The sequence below is a fragment of the Ctenocephalides felis genome, unplaced genomic scaffold, assembly GCF_003426905.1.
Source record: "Ctenocephalides felis isolate EL2017-DRISC unplaced genomic scaffold, ASM342690v1 CF-g0.4_SCAFFOLD_01604, whole genome shotgun sequence".
In the NCBI taxonomy this organism is placed as follows: Eukaryota; Metazoa; Arthropoda; class Insecta; order Siphonaptera; family Pulicidae; genus Ctenocephalides; species Ctenocephalides felis.
In genome coordinates, this window is record NW_020537758.1 from 29,674,228 (window position 1) to 29,696,050 (window position 21,823).

The 21,823-nt window shown below is 29.4% G+C and overlaps 1 protein-coding gene and 1 pseudogene across 3 annotated transcripts; both read right to left on the reverse strand.

Moving 5' to 3' along the window:
• Window positions 1-860: 860 nt before the first annotated feature.
• On the reverse strand, window positions 861-8,750 carry LOC113372142 (ras-related protein Rab-14-like). 3 transcript variants are annotated; one of them, XM_026612464.1, is made up of 23 exons: window positions 8,637-8,750; window positions 8,261-8,371; window positions 8,015-8,185; window positions 7,772-7,933; window positions 7,485-7,669; window positions 7,263-7,389; window positions 7,047-7,197; window positions 6,789-6,967; window positions 6,656-6,733; window positions 6,445-6,577; window positions 6,290-6,372; window positions 6,094-6,192; window positions 5,812-6,018; window positions 5,576-5,740; window positions 5,365-5,517; window positions 5,164-5,284; window positions 4,963-5,082; window positions 4,732-4,874; window positions 4,462-4,659; window positions 4,208-4,301; window positions 3,627-3,811; window positions 3,304-3,404; window positions 3,114-3,236 (listed from the first exon to the last, which is right to left on the reverse strand). In XM_026612464.1, exons 1-23 carry the CDS (start codon window positions 8,676-8,678, stop codon window positions 3,161-3,163), a joined length of 3,084 nt encoding a protein of 1,027 aa, XP_026468249.1. In that variant the 5' UTR covers window positions 8,679-8,750; the 3' UTR covers window positions 3,114-3,160. The 3 variants fall into 3 exon arrangements, with proteins under 3 accessions (XP_026468251.1, XP_026468249.1, XP_026468248.1); XM_026612463.1 differs by having other exon boundaries at window positions 4,178-4,301; XM_026612466.1 differs by lacking the exons at window positions 3,114-3,236; window positions 3,304-3,404; window positions 3,627-3,811; ... (18 more) ...; window positions 8,261-8,371; window positions 8,637-8,750 and adding exons at window positions 861-1,172; window positions 1,313-1,495; window positions 1,575-1,755; window positions 2,252-2,359; window positions 2,498-2,657.
• A 2,756-nt stretch (window positions 8,751-11,506) lies between these two features.
• LOC113372145 lies at window positions 11,507-13,854 on the reverse strand (annotated as a pseudogene).
• Window positions 13,855-21,823: the final 7,969 nt, after the last annotated feature.

Here is a 21,823-nt window from a genome sequence, read left to right on the forward strand (position 1 = left end):
ATATATATATATAACTTAAATACTTATATACATACATACATAAATATCAAATAAAATTTAACACCGAAAAAAGGAATTTTCGCATCTATTCCTACGGGAAAAGCCATTTACATTTTGCATTAAATGCTCACTAATCTGGAATGTGTCCAAAATAAAAATACATTAGCTTGCCAATAGTTAAATTACATCTAGGCTTAGACTATCCGGGATTTATTAATGAGTTTTCAAGAGAGTGCAATTAATCAATAATACTTTAAACGTGAATCTTCAAACAACCCTGATAACTAGAAAAATAACATCGCATGAGACATTTGCAAAACAAAATTGAGATTCACAAAATCAAAAACACTATTCTGCATGTTTACTTTTCTATGCAAGGTTGCTGCTGAAAAGTGCCTAATACATTGCAAATATTATTTTGACGAAACTTAATTTATTTCGAGTTCAAAAATTTTTTAAAAATAATGCATTTTGTGTAATAGACAATTTTGAAATCACCTCAAGAATATATTAATATTCATCATAATTTTATTTGAATTTAATATACAAAAAAGGCAAAAGTGAGTTCTTAATGTTTTTGTTAGAATCATATGTTAAAAATATTGAACTATAAGAAAATTATATATGGCATTAGCATAAAAATTCAAAATATTAAGAATATGTTTAGGATAAAATTATTTGAATTAAACTTAGTTGTAGATTTTTACTTTATTGCTATCTTATATTAATCAACAAAGTCAATTTCAAATATACCTTTTATGAATATCTATACAAATAAAAATAGATATGCATATATGTTAAATATATTCCATACATGTAAGTACAGATAAACATGTAATATAAATTCCCATATAAAGATTGTTGCATATCATTTAAAGATAATAAATAGAATCTTATTAAACCAATCATACCTTTTTTGGTTCTAACTCTTCCTGTTTGAGATGACCTGTACTTTAATGCAAATATTTGTCTTTTTATATCTATATTTATTTCTACTCTAACAAGAGCAGTTTTCCTTGCCATTAATTGCTGGTTGAGTTGTGCGACCTGGTTGAATGGGAGGCTTGTGTTGAACACCAGATTCAGCCGCATTCAAATCCAAACGACCGTCTTGAATGCTTTGGTATATTTTTTTAGCAGTTTCTAAAAATGCCTCTTCAACATTTTGGCCTCTAAAATATAGAATTATCACAAAAATCACTAATAATGTGAGGGCAAATAAATCTATTAAGAAGTAATGAGAAAAAACAGAGAGTTTTTACTTAGTACAGAATCAAAATTGATGTTAAACACATAACATTTGTCTACATACGATTTAGCACTTGTTTCCACAAACATTAGGCCATTATCATCAGCAAATTGTTTGGCCTCCTCATAAGAAATTTCTCTCTGTGCTTCTAAATCACTTTTGTTGCCTATTAAAAATATCACAGTACTTGGATTGGTTAAATTTCGAGTGTCTGTAAGCCAACTACTCAAGTGATTGTATGTCGACCTGAAAAATTATAAAAATGATTTAAAAAGGTCAGCTTTTAATCTAAATTCTAATATAACCCAAAAAAATTATGTCACACCTGCGAGTAACATCATAAACCATTAGAGCTCCAGCAGCTCCTCTATAATACGAACGAGTCACAGCTCTGAATCGTTCCTGGCCAGCAGTATCCCAAATTTGTAATTTTATCTTTTGGCCTGATACTTCTATAATTCTTGTACCAAATTCAACACCAATGGTATGTGGGCAGTCAGCCATAACTGAAAAATATAGTTATAATACTACTTAAATATCATGGCAGAGGAAAAAAATTAATACAATGAATTAATATCGATTCGATTTAATGCAGTTATGAAAACAGTTTGTGTGATGTTGAATTATTCAAAAGATATTCTGTAACAAAACAAGTAGAAGTATAATGAGTAATACTGACTTAGAGAAGGAACGTAAACTGAGTAAAACTACAACTCAATTAAGAAAAGAGATTTGCCATTGCCCAAAGTGCAAAAGCACACCCTAGTGCCCAAAATGGGCTATTTTCAATTGGAAACAAATATTTGATCTAAAACTAGTGAAAATGGAAATCCCTATTTATACAATAAGTATATTTATATATATATATATATATATATATATATATATATATATATACCCAACTCAATGTACATATATATTTATATTAATTTATATTAAATTTGCCAGACTCTATAAGCGATTATTTATTGACATTCAATATTTATTTATATCAATACTTACATTTCTTCTCAGTGAATTGGTGCAACAGACAAGATTTTCCAACACCCATATCACCTATTATTATATATTTAAAAATATATGAATAATTATAAGGACCCGCCATTTTAACTGTAACAACACAATTTAAATTTACACACAATATGATTATTTCAATACTCCATTTATAAAATTACTCTTGTCGCAAGATTTGCGTGTCAAAATAGACGCAATATCTGTCAAGCAAGTTTCGTAAAGCGTTCTGCCTACCTTATTGGTAAAAAACAATGCAAATAAATACTAATACACAGGTTCTGAATGTCGTCTTATCAGAAGGATATTAAAAAACATGAAAAACTCCGTGTAGTTTTTCATATATATGATAATTTACTTTCGGAAATGCACACAATGCCTGCCCAGCCTGCCCATATGAAAATGACAACTAAACAATAACAGCGTTAGCGCCCCAGACGGCCGTGCTTCGTGGCATGAATCATTTGCGAAATATTTTAGCGGGATCATTCAAATTCAGAATCGGGATATTATTTTATATGAATCACTCTACATAAACAGAAATTGTTTGAATAAGAAAAATGTGTCTGGTATGTTATTTGACAAACATTCATTTAATTTTAATTTATATGTATGAGTGAATAAATATAATGCATATGTAAATATGTTTATATTAATACAACCAACAACAATAACTATTAAATTAAACTTATTTGTTAGTTTACTTTTCAAAATAATTTCATTCATATTTTATATTAAGATAAGGTATTACCATAAATTATAAATGCTAAGAAACCTTGGAAGTACTATAATTTTAATATGTTCATCAGCTTATATTAGAGATTTCAATATATAAAAATAATTATATATTATATTTCGGTCAATTAGTTATATAGAAATAACAATTTATTTCTTAAATTATTAAGAAAGTGGATGAACATTTAACGTTTTAGGGTCTCCTCGTTTAATAACATGTGGTATCTTTTTAGGAACCATACTGAAACAGAAATATACATATTAATATAAATTTAGTAAATGATTAATAAATATTTATGTATAGAAACCTGATGCAATCTATAACTGGACAAACTGATAGGCATAACGTACATCCTGTGCAATCGTCGGTCACGACTGGTCTGTGATCTTCAGCACCAAATTGTATAGCCTGAAAAAATGCATAGCATTGATAACGCATTTTTTGTTATTTTTGTTTTCTTTACTACTGCATTATTTTTCTTTTTTATTTCATATTAAACTCCTAATAGATTTTCACTGTTAACAATGTTTGCTCATTGAATTCATTACCAAGGCGCAATAAAAAAGTTTAAATAAATGATTACGCATAGAAAAAACATTTAAATATAAAAATGTATATTAGTTGGCCAACCTGGTATCCAGAATCATTACAAGCCATGTAACATTTTCCGCAATTGATACACAAATCATCATCAATCAAAGCAACGACTTGCCGCGAGTTGTCCAATTTCTTGTACGGGCCGATGCGTTCTAAGGCCAATCCTATCATGGAAGCTATGCTGGGTGCCATCACTGATTTCTCTTTACGTGGAATAACTGAAAATAAAAAATCCGATACGATTGTTATCATAAACATTCGTGTATGAGGATTACATAACAATGCAATTAATCGCGATGATTCATTCCACATGTGTTATAGCAAATGACGAGTCGACTTCGGAATAATTAGAAGATTTTAATATTTTGGTCAGTACAGAAACGAAATAGTATTTTAAGACATCAGGTAGCATAAAAGCATTAAATTTAGGAGAGCATTTCTTGTCCACCAGATAATTGTGAACTAAATTTATGTTAAAATTATTGTAACAAAGATGATGAGATAATAATTTAAATTTATGATGATGAAAGTTAGAGGAATGATAAAGCATTTTACAGAAAGCAAAATAGTCAAACTAATCCTACATTCATCTTCTGAGATTTTCTTGATACCACCTTGCTTTGGCGGAGTGCACACTCCATTTTCAAGCCTTTGCTTTGCTAATATTTCTTCACGTTTCTTTGCATAAGGACCAAAATGTAGAATAGGCTGAAAATAAAAAATATTAAGTAAAACTATTTGTTTCATATAATCATTAAATCGCCGTACAACTTATAATATGATAAGTTATCATACTAAATAAATTTCTGAAACAGAATAAAAATACATAGATATCTTAATTTAAAATAAAAAGTAGTATTAAAAGTACCTTTCCGTTTTCATCACAAAGAGGTGCAATTGGTTTACCCCGTTGCACCTTTGTTCTCGGAGGTGATTGTCCATCCCATGGTCCTGCATCACTATCCAAAACTGGTGGCGGATTTGCCCGTAAGTATAATAATGCACGAAGCCCCGTGCAATAATCATCTATTACCGTAAAGTCTTGATTTTGAACAGCGCTGCAAACCTATCGAGTGATTATGAATTTGAATAATTTGTTCCAGCATGGTATAAATTTTGAAATAAAAAATAATATAACCTGAACAACGCTGGCTCCACAATGCAAAAATTGCAGAGCCGCATCTGCAGAGTCTACACCTCCTATGCCAAGAATAGCAAATCCTGGTAAAGCTTTGGCAACTGCTGATACTGCACGTAAAGCCATTGGCCGTGTTGCATTGCCTAACATAAAACAGTCAAGATATATATTTATTTAATATATTAAATATAAAATATATGGCATAAATAAAAAAATGAAAACATTAGAGACCTGAAACACCGCCATATGTTGTTCCTTTGGCTTCTCCAACTCCAGGCCATGCTGTACCATCGCCTCGCAAGCCCATTAATCCTGACACGGTGTTAATTGCTGATACACCATCCGCTTTACCTTTATGATATTTAAAATGAATAATATAAATAGGTAAAATATACTAAGCTATATTGCTAAGCTTTCAAGAAAATCTCTAACCTTCATAAGCTGCTCTAGCAATTTCTACGATGTCGGTTATATTTGGAGTAAGTTTAACAAAAAATGGAATTTTTACAGCAGCGCGAACCCAACGTGATATATTGTACACTAATTCTGGTTTCTGGAAGGGACAATCAAGATATACTATTTTATAACATTGTGAATTAATTCCTTGCGCATAAATATTATAATATTATTTACCTGGCCACAAGCTAAACCCATTCCGCTTTCTCCCATACCATGAGGACAAGACAAATTTAATTCTAAAGCATCAACGCCAGTGGCTGCTGCTTTTGTCGCTAATTCGGTCCAGTCTGCTTCATTATATGAACACATAATACTTGCAATGACTACCTGCAAATTGCAAGAAAATATAAAGTGCTTCAAAAACAAATAACTTATCGACAATTACCTTAGTGGGGAAATCACGTTTGAGTTCTTTCAGACACTGCAGCCAGTAATCTAAACATTTTTCAGATATCAATTCTATGTTTAGGAATGAACTTTGGCCTGGACCGTAAATATGACCGGATGTTGTACCTTTGACAATTCTGGGCGACACATTTGTAACTTGATCCTGGACAAACATATATATTTCATTACAATATTTTCAACATCATATATAAATAAAAATATATTTAGCTTTGCCTTATCTAAACCAAAAGTTTTAGTAACAGCAAAACCCCAGCCTTGCTCAAAACTTCTACGTATCATAGGACCACTGGTAGTAGGAGGCGCTGAAGCTAATCCAAATGGATTTTCGAATTTTATCCCACAAACTTCAACCGAGAGATCAACTAAATCTACATCGCTAAAGAATAGTGGCAAATTTGGCGGAGTATCCATTGGAAGACCCTTTGAATTTAATAGAAAATTTCTAGTAAATGTAATTAATTTGAAATATATTTCTATTCATTTAATTGTACCAACCTGCATAGAACAGTGCATGTACCAGGCGGCAGTTTTACCATCATTGACAGATTCAACAGTGGTATCGGCGCTGCCGGCAAGATCGCCTCCGCAAAATACCTAAGTTTCAATAATTAACAAATGAATTAACAAATAACAAATTACAGTATTGTAGAATCTAATTAAAAAATTAAATTAATTTCTATTGATATTATACCTGAGGGTGCGTAGAACGCATAGTACGCGAATCCACCCGTGGTAAACCTCGGTGCATTTCCAAAGGCTGCAAAGCTTCGACAACTGGACATATGAACAATTAATTTAAATAATGCAAGGAATTATAAATTATATATCAATGAAAAAACGACTTACCTTCAGGATCATAAAGACCTGATCCGAAGGCAGATATAACAAAATTAGCTTTGAGGCGCGTAGTTTGTTCTTTATCCTCAATCCATTGGCCATTTTCATCTTGCTCAGTTCTGCAAAATTCCATGGCCGTGATCTATTAATTGAAGTAGCATTAAATTTAAAATTAATAAAAACAATGAACTAATCTAAAATTTCCCACAACTCCGTTTACCTTGTTATTCTTCACAACAACTTTCTGAGGCGACATAAAAGGAACGAATTCACATTTCTCTTCTCGGGCTAATTCAACCTAGTAGTATTTAGAATGATTATTTGGTTTTCAGCAATATATAATATTATTTTACCTCTTCTGGAACTGCTCGAATATTTGTACTGCCTTTTCGAAATACTACAAAAACTTTTCGTGCTCCGCATCGTAAAGCAGAGGTGGCGCAATCGAAAGCAGTATCACCAGCTCCAAGCACAATTACTGTTCCATTTAAACGAGGTAAAGAGGATGATGCTAAAGCACAAGCACAAAGTCCTAAAGAATAATAAAAAATAAATAAAAATAATTTGTATTAATACTTTTGCTCAGTACTAAAGCAGTTTATTTAAAATACCTGGTTTGCTCCCTTTTGCAACTTTAGGCAAAAAATCCTTAGAAGTATAAAAACCCATTTCTTCAGTGAGCCCTGAAAATATTGGATCAGGTCTAGGATGAGGCAAGCCAAAACCTAGAAATACTGACGACACTTCGGAATCTAGCAAGCTCTGTTGATAACAATTTTAGAAAATGTTATAGTTGTTAATTTAAAAGCTATATTTTTTATACTTACCTTCAAAGTAATGTCTTTTTTAGAAAACACTCTACCGGTAACAAATTTTACGCCCAAATCGCGAACTAGCTCAATTTCAAAATCTACGACATCATATGGGAGACGAAACTGAGGTATTTCAGAAGAACTAAAATATAACAATATAGAATTCAAATAGAATTGCAGTAGTAACATTATAAATTATATTTAAAATTCAATGTTGATTCAAATTTGATCTTTTACCTCAATCCTCCGAGGTAATCTCGTTTTTCATATATAGTAACATCATCATATCCAAGTCTGGCTAGAAATGTAGCGCAGGACAAAGAAGCAGGTCCGCCGCCTATTAAAACCACCTTCCTATTTGGGTATTTTAATGGTGCTAGATTTGGATCACGACGTTGCTTTATTCCCATCTTCTTAAAAACCTTTCAAATTTACCAGCATGTATTAGGGACTATGTTAAAAATTCATTATGTTTTTTTTTAAATATTATGTGGTTGTTAAAATGGCTTTATAAGCAAGCTTACCTCGGTTGCAAATTGCTGCAATCCACCAATGTTGATCGGACCTTCTTCAGAAGCTTGAAGATTACATCCGCCCACGCATAAGTCGCTTGTAGGGCAAACCATGCCGCAGGTGAGACCCAATGGATTGTCACTAAATATTGCTCTCGCCGCCCCATAGTAATTCTAATTAAAATTTTGATAACATAATACATTAATCAAGTAAATATTATATTGTTTAATATATTATATTGTTTAATATATTACCTTATTTCCGATACTAGTAATGAAACTCTTAATATCGAGTTGTGTCGGACAAGATTTCTGGCAAGGCGCATCAGCACATTTCAAACATCTGGCAGCTTCTCTAAGCGCAGCTCGTTCCGATAAAGTAGTATGTTTGATGTCTGAAAAATCATTTTCTAGCGGAGGTCCTGACTAAAATAAATAAAGCATTTTAAACAGGCTTAAGCATAAATATTGAGCATTAATTTTATTTATTATCCACCCCACCTGACTAGATTTATCTTGGTTGCGCTTCCAATGATGTTTGTTGACTTTGGTAACGTAAGAAGGAACCAACGAACATGCCTTGTGAACTTTAGGATTCAAGGACAACAAATTCTAAAAAATAAAATATAAAATTTGTTATAAATTAATTCATATCAAGTTGTAATAGTTTTACAAACTAGTTTTGTTCAAACAGTTGTCAAGTTTTACAAACTAGTCCTGTTCAAATTATAATATGTCATAAACTGGTTTAAGACAGGTTTCAAATTATATCATACTGATATACTGATATAAACATATTGGTATGGTGTAAATAGTTCTTTTTCATTTTACTTATAAATATATTAAAATAAAAAGTATAATCGAATAATAATATTACCTCTATATCAGGCAAATCTCGACTTATGGTAACAGTAGCCATTGCACATTGATTAAAATGTTTTCATTAACTAGAATTATCATAAAATTATATTATATATTCGAATAAATGCATAAATGTTTAATCACTCGATTAATAATTATTATTATCACATTAAAAACAAAAGGGTATTTAAAATTTAATTAGAAAATTAAATGGAGTAATAGCGTACGAAATAACGTCTGGAATCACACACTGGTGATCTCACAATAACATTGGATACTGTATTTCTATTTTGAATACACAGTTATTGACAATTGTGACAACATAGCACGTTGACGCAGTAGCGTTTATTAAAACGCAAATCTTTATTTATTTATCTCCAAGAATTGTTTTGAAGCGTTATATCATATTTCATCCAAGTAGATGACAAGTGCAAATTCTTTCAAATATTCTTTTAAGATTATTTAATGGTCCACAAATATCGCACACGAAACGTTGGTATTCGTCTTGTTTTTGAATAGAGATAAGATTTTTTATTATTGGTAATTACCAACGTTTTGTTTACTCGAACGACAAAAATATGATTTACATAACTCAGCGGTAATAAGTATATAATGAAATTCACTAAAATAAGTAACGTGGATTTTCACTAAATCAGAAAACGCTACTGATATATTTTATTGATCACGCAGGCCAATGCATTGATCTATTGATAAACATTTTCATGTAAATACCATATCAAATTCATATCTTCTAAGAATTAGAGTTGACTGATAACACGACATTCAATATACAAAAATATTTAAAAAAATATCATTGTACATTGCACGTTAAAATGAAATATTGATCGGTTCAAATACGAAAAAAAAACGAGGGACAAAAAAACAAATTCATATTTATATCATTTCGTAAAATAACAATTATCTTTATCGATGTGATATCAGATTTTTTTCAGTATCAACGTTTTATGTGCGTCTTCACTTTCTTTTATACCTATAAATGTTTAAATTTATTTTAAAAAAAAAATTAAAACGACGCCACATCAAAATTTTTAGCACATTGAATTTTATTATCAAACATATGTTTAATATTTATGATTCATGCTGACCTTGTATTAGAATGGCATTAAACAGACGTGTGATAAAAGTTTAGCATACGTAGATGTTTCTTTTGAATTATTTTTAAAGATAAAGACGAGAATAAACAAAAATTATCTCAATCGGTTGCAAATTTGATGATTTTTTTTGTTAATTGTTGTTGGTTTGTTGAATAATAAATCTGACTAAATTATTCCTGGTTAGAAATGAAAATTATGTAAAAAAATGCTATATGTTTTATAAATAATGTAATAAAATTGTATGTTATTTTTATAATTGAAGAGAAAATTTTAGAAAAATAGTTATATTAAGTTTCGAATTATAAAACAGGCTGACAAAGTATTCACGCTTACCAGACCGAGATATATTCACCTGGAAAACGGTAAGCGTATATATTGCGTGAAGCATATTTTTCAAAACTATAATTTTTATAATTAAACCGTATCTCATAGGCCTATAATATTTCAAACTGTGACCATCAACTCTATACCATGCAAAGTTTAATCAAATTCCAAAAGAGTTAACCTGAGGTTCTCCTTGTTTTGTTAATATATATATATATGTATATGAATGTACATATAGTTAATGACGCCTTTCAGGTATGTTTCTCAAATTGAAGCCCTGTAATATAATCGATGATTGCTAAATAAGCATTTTCCGTAGATCATAATTGTAAAAATGAAGCAAATCATAAATAAAATCTAATATATAAAAATAAATCTCGTCAATAATTAGTTTTTAAACATTTTATTATTAAGCTACAACGCAGTTAATAAAATTTATTCTACATAAAGCATACTTCAAAGGAATATTTTAGTTATCTAAAAATAATTTCATAATCTAAAGTATTGAAGAACTTCATTTCTTCCATATTAATATTACATAAGAATTACAACATTTTACTAGAGCATATTTACAAAATAATTTCCAAACAAAGATTTGTGTAACTATTTTCTATTTACAATTTAAAATATTTATTATATAAATTTATCAATTAACATAACAGGAAACGAAATTTATGCAAAGTGGTCCTAATGGATGTAACATTGTCAGTATAAAACAAATATTAAAAAAAAAAAATAAAAAAGTGATAATTATATTAAATGTTTGCCTGTAACTTTTGTTGAAAATTCATTTAAATACAGGAACATATTATTAAGCAAAAAAAATATAGTCATACTATCCACCACATGTTTGAAAATTGAAACAAAAATACAGATTTTTTTTATTATTAATGATACATTGATTATATGGAAATATGGAATTGGATTTTGACAAACATTTATGATATAATTTTGGTAGCAAAGATGATATAATTTTTCCCAGTCAACAATGATACAATTATGTATGGAATCACATAACACAACATGCACTAATTTTCACCGATGATTATCCACTGAAACATCTAATATGTACAGCAAGTTTTGAATTTATTTTAAATATATTTTATATTCGTTATATTCAACATTGATGTCTGAACATGAAGTCACAGGAATTATAATATTAATTTTCTAAATTCTATTGGGCGGATGGTACAATAAGAGAATAATTGGAAAATTGTAAGTGCTTTTTCTAACACTATATAAATATAAAAATATATAACAAACTATAAAACTATATCGTTCGTTGCTACCAATAATATGGATGAATATAGATATGTCTATGTGCAAAAAAAATATTATAAAATTTACTATACAAATACATAATATTAATATACAAACATTATTATTAAATCAATTGATCGTGGCTAAAATATTTATGCCTGTTGGTTCGATTAATTTATCTACTGATTAATTTCTCAGTTGTTTTATTAAAAAGACTACGGTGAATCTTAATTTACGTAAATTGTAGATTATTTTACCCTTTATTAACTTTCCGCGCGTAATAAAAGCAGTTTGACATATTGTGCGCATTTGATGGTTACCAAATATACATGGTGGTCAATGAATTTTATTTAATTTTTTCAAAAGATTTTATTCAACATTTTATATTTATATTTCAATTTAAGAATACGCGTCAAAAATCGTTAGATATATAAATTCTCAGTCAATATTCAAGTACCCAACTTATTATTATTTAGTGATCATATGAAACCATAATGAGAAAATTCCTGTTTACTAATTTCGCACAAAACTAGGTAAATAAAAATGATTTTATTACTTTGTTTTATGTAAGTGCCTGAAATTCTTTGAAAGATGATAGTAGTGAATACTTCTTACTACAATAATTGGCATTAAAATAAATTATTGTGCGTAATGGCTATATTTAAAAAAAATATTAATGGGAGAGTGATTTGAACACCATATGTTAATATGTAATTTGTATTAATATTCGATTGTGTCTGTCGTTGGGAAAGAAAGCGTAAGCTCTTCCTTTTGTTATTCATTTGTAAATCTCCGTCTAAATTATTTATTTTTTGCACTTGTGCTACCCTATTTTCGTCCGCTGCGTCCCTAGAGCAAAACGCATTTTCTTTTCGGTTTAACCGGCAGCACCGGGCAAAGGACAGCCCGTATCGCTTCATCGAAAACTGTTTTTAGTCCTTTCTGCGTGAGCGCTGAACATTCTAGATATTTAACAGCGCCTATTTCTTTTGCCATCGACAGGCCCTGGAACAGAAAAAAAAAATTTGGTACTTCACACATTTAATGGGAAAGGCATTCCTGGATTCAATTTTATACACATCACAGCCTTACAAATATTTCATAGTCTCTTGTATAACGTACTTTCAAATATACGGGTAACATCGGTTATAAGAAAACTACCTGGTCATATGAAACAAAGGACTGGTACAGAAAGAGGGTGTAAATATGACATTTGGATAAGTCGAGGCTTTTTTACAATAGAACCATGATACAACTTATCTTTTGCAGTATAGTTTCATTATGTTCATTGGTCTATTGTCCAGTGATTCTACTATACATATAAATTCGCTAAAATTTGCTTGTAATAGGTTTTGCTAAATTTCTCATCTTATTAGGGCTGTACTCTAAAAATACGGTTTTGTAAGGAGAATGCTCTCAATTCTCAAACCATGTCAAAGTGAATCCATATTAAATATGTATGGAAATATTTAAATATATATGAAGAAATTTCCATGTACAAAACTATATATTAAATTTCGCTAATTATAAAATTTTACAAAATGTCATAACCATTTATTTTTCTCCAATTCCACCAATAGCTCGCTTGTATCATATAGTGCGGAGGTTACCTGTATATAAAATTGCATACAGATAATATATTCGAATTTGAGTGAAATAAAAAATATTTTCATATCCTTTCGTTTAAGTGTAATAGTTTACCTAATATACAAGAAGAAATGTCTATAATTATTGAATCAGATTCTGTATAATTACGAATATAAATCTGTAATTATTAACAGCTATGATGTCCTATTGCTGTTGCTACCAAAATATACTTTCATATATAAGATATGTAATAGGTGCTAATTTTTTATCCTTTAATTTTTCGACAGTGTTTTAATTTTACTCACTTGTGGATATGTAATAGGTGCTAATTTTTTATCCTTTAACTTTTCGACAGTGTCCTTGTCTTCGCGCAAATCGAGCTTCGTTCCGACGAGTATTATCGGCGTGTTCGGGCAATGGTGCCGCACTTCTGGATACCATTTGGCGCGTACGTTCTCGAATGATGCTGGATTCACCAGTGAAAAACAAATCAGGAATACGTCAGTCTGAGGGTAGGAAAGTGGCCTGAGACGGTCGTAATCTTCTTGACCTGCTGTATCCCATAATCCCAAATTGATCGGTTTACCATCGACCATAACATTGGCAGAGTAGTTGTCAAATCTGAGAAAAGAAATAAAAAAAATAGAATCTATCTAATCTGTAAATATTATAAAGATTAAGAGTGTTCAAACAATTTGTTATTCGACTGCATTAATATAATAAAGTCAGGATCTATCTATATTCGCTATAGAGTAGTTGTTTTAGCTAGTTTATGGTAGAGATTATCACTCTTTATGTAAATTTTATTGATCTTGCGGGAAATATGTATAATTGAAAGAATCTCATAAAATGAGATTTTTTAAATTTATGATTACTAATGTGGAGACTTACACTGTGGGTATGTATTCGCCAGGAAAGGCATTTGTTGTGTAACTGATCAGCAAACATGTCTTACCGACGGCTCTGTAAAAGATGAAAAGATTTCTATTAATATCAATAAATAGATAAAATATAAAAATTCATCATATACACTTGTACTGTTCTTGTTAATGCAAAAACGCGATATGGATTTTGACTAGTGTGATCATTGTTGAGAGAATACAAGGCGTTTATACGAGTACTAGTGAATTGGCATCTCTTATGATTACAAACATATATATACATATATATATATATATATATATATATATATATATATATACATATATATATATATACATATATATATATATATATATATATATATATCTATAATTATCTGCTGAAATTATTTTCGTTTTAAAATTATTAATACTATATGTATCGAATAGTGATTTTTATAGCAATTGAAACTAAAAAAATATTAGCTAAAACGTATTGAATCAATTGTCAAAGAAAATGAAATAAAAAAATCATCGAAAAACCTGTCAAATATTCGAATTATTCAATATCTAATGAAAAGCTGCCATTCATAACTTGAAAACTACAAGAAAAAAGACTTTTTCCGGACATCATTGCGTTTCATTAAAACCGTTTCGTAATATACAAGAATTTATAAATAAATATTTCATATTAATATGCGCCAATACGTGATGACAATTTATATGCTTTATCAATAATATAAATAAGATATGATATGAATTAGCACATGCTAAAAGCTATTTATCTACAGTGATTACCACTGATAAAACTCTATACTCAAGATAATACTACATTTAGATCATTATTTCAAAAGACAAATACTACTTTCAATAAAATTGTTTAGCAAATAAAACTTCTCAGTTTGATGTAGTGTTGAACTTTCCTTTTTACAACGCCGCGTATTAGAAAGCAACCCAAGGGTTGGCCTATCCATGTTTAATGTATTTATTATTATTAGAATTTCTCTAATACTCTCTGATAATGATAAAGTTAATTTAAAACAGCATTAGCCGGAAAAGGGCTATATCTACTCGCAAATGTCTTGGTAATCTGCATTTTCAAGAACAAACTGATATCCCTACTACTTGATATCAAGATGGCAGAGTTGGAAATAAGAGATGAACACCCTACTCTCAAAATAATATAACTTACAACCATTACTTTTTACAATTACGTTTGAAAAAAAAAACCCTTGCCACTCGCAAATTCCGGAATTTGTATATATTTTGTCGACGGAGCGGCGGCAACCGAGTCTGAAGGGTTAATTTATGGATATCTTCACCGTTCATGAAATAAAAAGTTAATCCCTAGTATTTCTTGTTTCAGAGGTCCCGGGTTCGATACCCACTTCGAGCAGCCTGTTGTCAGACAGCAGCGGCAACGATTTTCACTTGGAAATATAGATAGCAATATGTTTCCAAGTAAAAATAGCCCTTGCCCGGCATTGCTGCACCAATAAAAAAGTCAGCCCTATTGGATTAATTCTAATACAAAAATCATCAAATATGGATGGATTAACCATTGGGTTACCATCTAAAAATACGAAGTAAGGAGAAGTTTCAGCCCAACAGCTCATAGGACGTAAGGTTCTGATTACTGTAAAAATAATAATAATAATAATAATAAAAAATCCCTAGTATTTACGTTATAAAAGTTAATTCTTCATTAAGGTGAGTATTGAAACTTTACAAGCAGACCTTGTCCCGTATAAGAGATCTCTGGTGCTAATTTTAACATGACGCAATTGAACCACGCAAGTAACGAGCTACTTAATAAAGTGTGTAATGAAGATTCGTCTGAGGATAAAGTACATGATGTTAACTAATTAGATCTTGTTCTTTATTTTTAGTAAAATTGACAAATATATTAGACTAAAACATGCAATAAAGTATTGCTAGCTAATTTTGTAACTTAAACATTACTTGCAGCAAGAATCTCCTTTTTAGTATGATAGCTATCGGCGCAGCATCATTCTGGATTGCCTTTTCCAAGTTTATTTTATTTTTTATTTTAGTTTTTAGACCTTCAGGCAATTTACTATCTCAATTCTTATAGCGTTTTTTTATTACGTTTTTTATTGCAACATTAACATTGATAGACTCTATTGTAAAGATTGTTTCGATACAAGTTACGTTGTTTAACTAATACTAAACTCATGTGAAATATTTCATGTGGCCTCTTTCATGTGTTCAAATAAACATTTTTGTGTAATTTGAACAGATGTACCTTTTAAAATATAGTCCTCTCTTTTAGAGATTCCATACTAAAGAACTTTGGCAAATATAGTAAAACAAAGTGGTCCAAAGAACTTGTCTTTTATGAAAGCTTTATCATAAAAGTTATTATTTCGATATATTGCAACAAATAGCGTCTCTAATATTAAATTTGTATAATGGTAAAATATATATTTAACGCTATAGATTAGAGTAACATACAAAAAATAAATATATACGACTAGAGGCTGAATAATATAATCTATTATAAATTAATTAATATAAACTATTATAAATATAATAACAAACGCGCGTTCGTCATACAAGATAAACTATTATTATTATATTTTTCCAGGTCTAGTTCTTGCAGTAATTTATATTAAACATATCAGAAATATATCCCACATTTGCAGATAAAACTGTGTATAGATTATATTTTATTTTCTTTGTTATCTTGAAGACTGCGGAATGTTTTTTTTATTATACATATTTCATTATAAATATTATTTATAAACTTAATAAAGATAAAAAACAATGGATAAATACTTATCACAAGTATAAGTCGAACATTTACCTTGAGCGTAAAGAATAGGAAATATGTGATTGTTTTGTTTTGGTTCTGGAAACTTATGATTAAACTGGTGAAATACAAAAAGCATTTTTTACTACTTAATTAGTATTGAGTGTTAATTGAAATATCTAGATTTATATCAAAACTTTTTGCTTTAGGCTTTTTCACTAAAAAAAAACATCCACGTAGTAGTACTACCTAGTAATATAAGTAGTGATCAATTCTCAATGTGGAATCAATTATCGATTCTATTGAACTTGAAACCAATAATAGATCTAATGTAATGATTTTTCAATTTCCGCCAATGCCAAACAGAACCAGACACCCACGGGTATTGAAATTATCTAATGTTGTAACTCTATAATATTTATCTATCTCATGCACAGAAGCAGTAATGAACTCATATGTGAGATAAATCTATTAACATGACATATAAATGCCACACGCGTTGGTACTATTCCTTATATTGTTGACTGGCATTACTTCTTAATAAACGGCCACAAAATAAAATACACCAATATTTTTAGTACATTTTTTAAAAAATACTAGTAAAATAATTGAGAAGTAATCATAAAAAATAATCACAAGTTCTTTTTAATACTGCATTACTGGGGAAAATCATAAGAATGATATGCAATTATTATATTGCCGGTGTTCAAATATACAAAGTTCTTAAACACTGGCCCATTATAAAAAGATTCTCCGTTTATAGAGATTTACAAAAAAAAACCTACAGTGTATTAACTCAAATTTCTTTGCGTTAAAGTGATAATTGAGTACAGAATGAACATATTTGTACCAATATTCTAAATATAACACGTTGTTAATATATAACATGTGACCAATATTGATTTTTTTTTCAAAGTAATGTAATTCTAAATCAATCTATGTACATGCGTTAAAATATATTATGCATTTCATGTATCTAATTGTACTAGTAGGGCGTTGTACTCATAAATTAGTGGCACTTTACTTGTATACAAAAATTCCGAGCAGAGTTTCTCAATTGAAATATATTTATCAAAGTGTAATAAAAAAAACTAAAATGCAAATACTTAATAATAACGACGCATGATGCGACTGTTATTTTTCAATTTATACGGTGGAAGCTGTGTTAAAATTATACTACATAAATAGCTGATAAGTGTTAATATTCAAAGAAAAATAATATTTCAATCAATTTTTTATTTGCAGTCTGGTCTATACGTATACTGCACATTTAATAATTATATGATTGTTCGGACTTATTAATTATTAACTTCGAATTATATGATATTGACCATGAAGGTGACAAACTTCAGGGCATTAAGCTTTACACGGAATGGTTGCTACCCCTGGTAGAGGGGGTAGCGGAGTGTTTTAATTGAACTAGTGGTTCACTTCTAAAAGTAAAGTTCGCTTAACAACATGTAAATAGCCAATAAAAATAAATATATCTTCTTTCATTATAACTTAGTAACAAATCAGTGATTGTAATTAAGACTGCAACAAATACATAATATATAAACAAATCAGTGTTTAATACAGACCACAGCTACAAGGGTTACATTATAACCCAACAACCTGAATTATCGAAGGAGAGTTTTAATAAATTCTATAACTACGTAACAAAAGTACAATGATCTTTATATAAATATGGAAATGCTTTATTAGAAGCTCCTCAATTTTGCTAACACTGTTATTCAAGTACAATTAATTCTAATTCAAATCCTACAATTATCTAAAATGTTTTTCGGTTCATTCTAATAGGATGCTCCGTTCTCTCAAAATCTTCAACAGGAATCTGATATTTTTTGAATCATTCAAATGGGTTGATCCGTGCTCATAAAATCGTGGACAAAAACTTGTATCCCAACATACATACACAAATATTCATAACTTTGGAACGTAAAGATATTCAGCAATATTCATTTTCATTTTTTTGCAATTACTATAAAAAAGTTAATCAAAATACTATTGTTGCGCAATACGATAGCTTGTGAAAATTCATTTTTTATTGCTCGATGACCAAAGATAATATTAACGACAATACTACATAAAAGACACACAATTATTAATAAGTAATTACAAAAATCTAGCTTAAATGTAGTAGCAGTCATTTGTTTGTTGTAACATGAATCACAACATTCACCGGACACAAAACAAGAAGTAATTCCAGCAACAATTATGTCCCGAATGCATTGAGAAACATTTGCCCGTCTCTGTATGTGTATTTTAGGTGTGATACCCGCCTGATCTGCGAACGGTTGTCGTCATTAAGGAATCATCTACGCTGACCTTCTGAACGTTTGTAATTCATGATCTAATTCAACTCGATTCTAAGAACATCTCAACACGTGTGCCACATAAACAATTTTCTCTTCAAGTTACAATGATTCACTTAAATCAATAAATCGAATTTGCACAAATGATTGAATTTTTTTCAGAATACGCATCGATTAATTATAGTCATATCCTTGATTTTAGTCATTGACTTTAGTGCCTACTTGTTTATAACTATTTATTATTAACTTCCCGTAGGGTAAGTTATTGTAATGGGCCGAAAATCGAAATTGAAACTTTTTACATTTCTCAACGTTTTGAAGGTTTCTGAATATTTTGGCATACCTCAGAAAAAATGGATGTGTGTGTGTGTATGTATGTATGGATACAAATTTCTAGTCACGTTCTCGGGCGCACGGATCAACCGATTTGAATGGTTCAAAAAATATTCGATTCCTATTGATAGGGAAATGAGCTAATTAGTTTTTGGCAAAAGCAGGTCCAGCAGTTACGGAGATAAAGAGCAGAGAGTGCAGAAAATAGAAATGAAGTTTTTGAGAGAACGGAGCATCCGATTTGAATGATCTAAAAAACATTCAATTAGTAATGACTGGGAGAAGTGTTTATTAGTTTTTGGCAAAGACACGCCCAGCCATTTCGAAGATACGGAGCTAAATGTGTGAAAAATGGCAGTTTTTGAAAGAACTAAGCGTCCGATTTAAATGATTCAAAGAACTTTCTGCTTGTCTTAACAAAATAATTGATTTTGGAAAAAAAATTTTGTTTCAACTTTTTTTTTCAAAAAAAAAAATTTGTATATCGAAAATAATTCAAATTTTATTTTTAATTCTGACTATAGTTCTAATTTATTTTAAATAAATATTTTAACTTTACAATGTTACAATATTAATAATAATCTATTTGAAAACATTTAAAATTCCTCGAACATTTCGTTACGGTACGGGAAGTTCCAGCAATTTGCCTTAAGGCACGTTGCCATACACCCCACTAGTTTAAATTATAATTACAAAAAAGTCATAAACGTAACAAATTGCACACAGTAATCAAAATTTTCTGAAATTGGGCTCATTAATCAGTTAGTATTGGAGTGTATAAATAGCACAATGCGATTCAATTAATATAAATACAATACGACTTGCGGATTGATAATTTGCACATGGTTTTACATGCATCATCCTATTAGACTGTGAATGAACTTTTACGTTAACAATTGGCCGTATGTCAACAGAATGAAAAGCAGGACGGGACTGTTGATGACATGAATCATCAAAACACAATCACGAGTCACCTCTCCAATGGAGATAAATTAACCACATCGCTAAAAAATATTTCCCAGACTTAAATTTAAAGAGAAATCTAGATAATATTATTTTGGATTTTAGGATTATGTATATTCAACCCTTCTTGTACACACCTCAGCCGGGGTCCAACAGACCCCAGCGGTGTTTAAATGCTCACCGTGGGCAAACTTTTGTCTTGATTTAAAAAAATAAATGAGAATAAAATTTGAACTATCTACAATGGGACAGCATATAATTTTAAAAGGTAAAGAAAATTTGAAGACCTGAAAAATGCTCGGTAACCAGCGACCTTGTGAAAAATTGACTTTTTTTTAAAAAAAAATCATAACTTCGTGAATTTTAACCATAACTAAGTTTTGCTTCTGCAAAAATAACAAGCAGATATAGTATTTATCGGAAAAAATAGGACAATATTCAGTGCCTAAAAATAGATGTTTATTTCTACATGATACCCATTTTTGACTCTAAAAGTAGCGTTGGGATCAGAAGTACGAGAATTGTTAAATATTTGAACTATTCAAACTGTGGAGCCCACATCAAAGATTTTTTTGTGGTACAAATTAAAATCATGATGAGTTTATTCGTCAATCACAAAAAAAGTTGTGCTGCTAAGATATGAAATTTTTTTTTTTGATTTGATTATTTTTTTTGTTAGAAAATTGGAAAATGTTCTTTGTTAACATAAGCATATAAGCATAAGCATATATAATTAAATTCAGTTAAATATTATACATGTAAATACAAGGATAAGCATACTTTTTGATGAAAAGCAAAAATTATTTTCCAAATAATTTCTCCATTAATCTTTCCATAATAAATAGTAGAAAATGTTATTAATAAATCTTAATTCTTATTGATTAAGTATATTATTTCATATGAGGCAAAGTAACTAAATACATATGGAAAATACAATATTGCAATAGAGAACATCATCAAAAATATACAAATATCCTCGATCGACGAGTTCTTCAAATAAGTCAAACTTTGAGAAGCAATGCAATATAATATGTATTTACATTGCAGAGAACACCATGTCACATATAGAAAAAAGAAATTTTAATATACTTTCTTCTTCTTCAGCATGATCTAATTGAAATAAACAATAGAACATTTTAATTACCCAGAGACTAATTAATTTATTTAGCTGTATGCATCTGTTCATTAAACATTTTAGATACAATCAAAATACAAATGATATGAAACAGATTATACGATGATTTGCAGAAACATAAAAAAAATGAACGTGTGGTATTACGAAAATTCTTGAGAAATTCACACGAACCATTAATATAGAACATTCTTTAAACATTTCACTCAGACTAAACGCATGATGAATCAGGAAGTGGTCTCGATAAAATAAAATTAGATAATATATATTCCGTAAAAGTCATGATTCTGTACCGTAAAGAGTTATATGAAATTACAACATAATGTAATATACATATTAATTGTAGAAAAATATAACAAAGGTTAGGAAATTTATGGCAAAAATACATAAATGAAATATTTGGAATATTTTAATCAATTTTTTGAATATTTTACGAGCTGTGAAGTGCCAATATATATATATATATATATATATATATATATATATATATATATATATATATATATATATATAGATATATATAGAAATCCCGCCAAATTAA

What these genes read in the sequence shown, in the direction of transcription:
- LOC113372142 (XM_026612463.1), bottom strand. Translation starts at nt 8,678, where the DNA reads ATGGCTACTGTTACCATAAGTCGAGATTTGCCTGATATAGAG. An exon ending in GTAATGATTCTGGATACCAG is followed by an intron (nt 3,405 to 3,626) that starts GTTGGCCAACTA and finishes GCATTTTTTCAG; the next exon opens with GCTATACAATTTGGTGCTGA. An exon ending in CCAGTTATAGATTGCATCAG is followed by an intron (nt 3,237 to 3,303) that starts GTTTCTATACAT and finishes TTTCTGTTTCAG; the next exon opens with TATGGTTCCTAAAAAGATAC.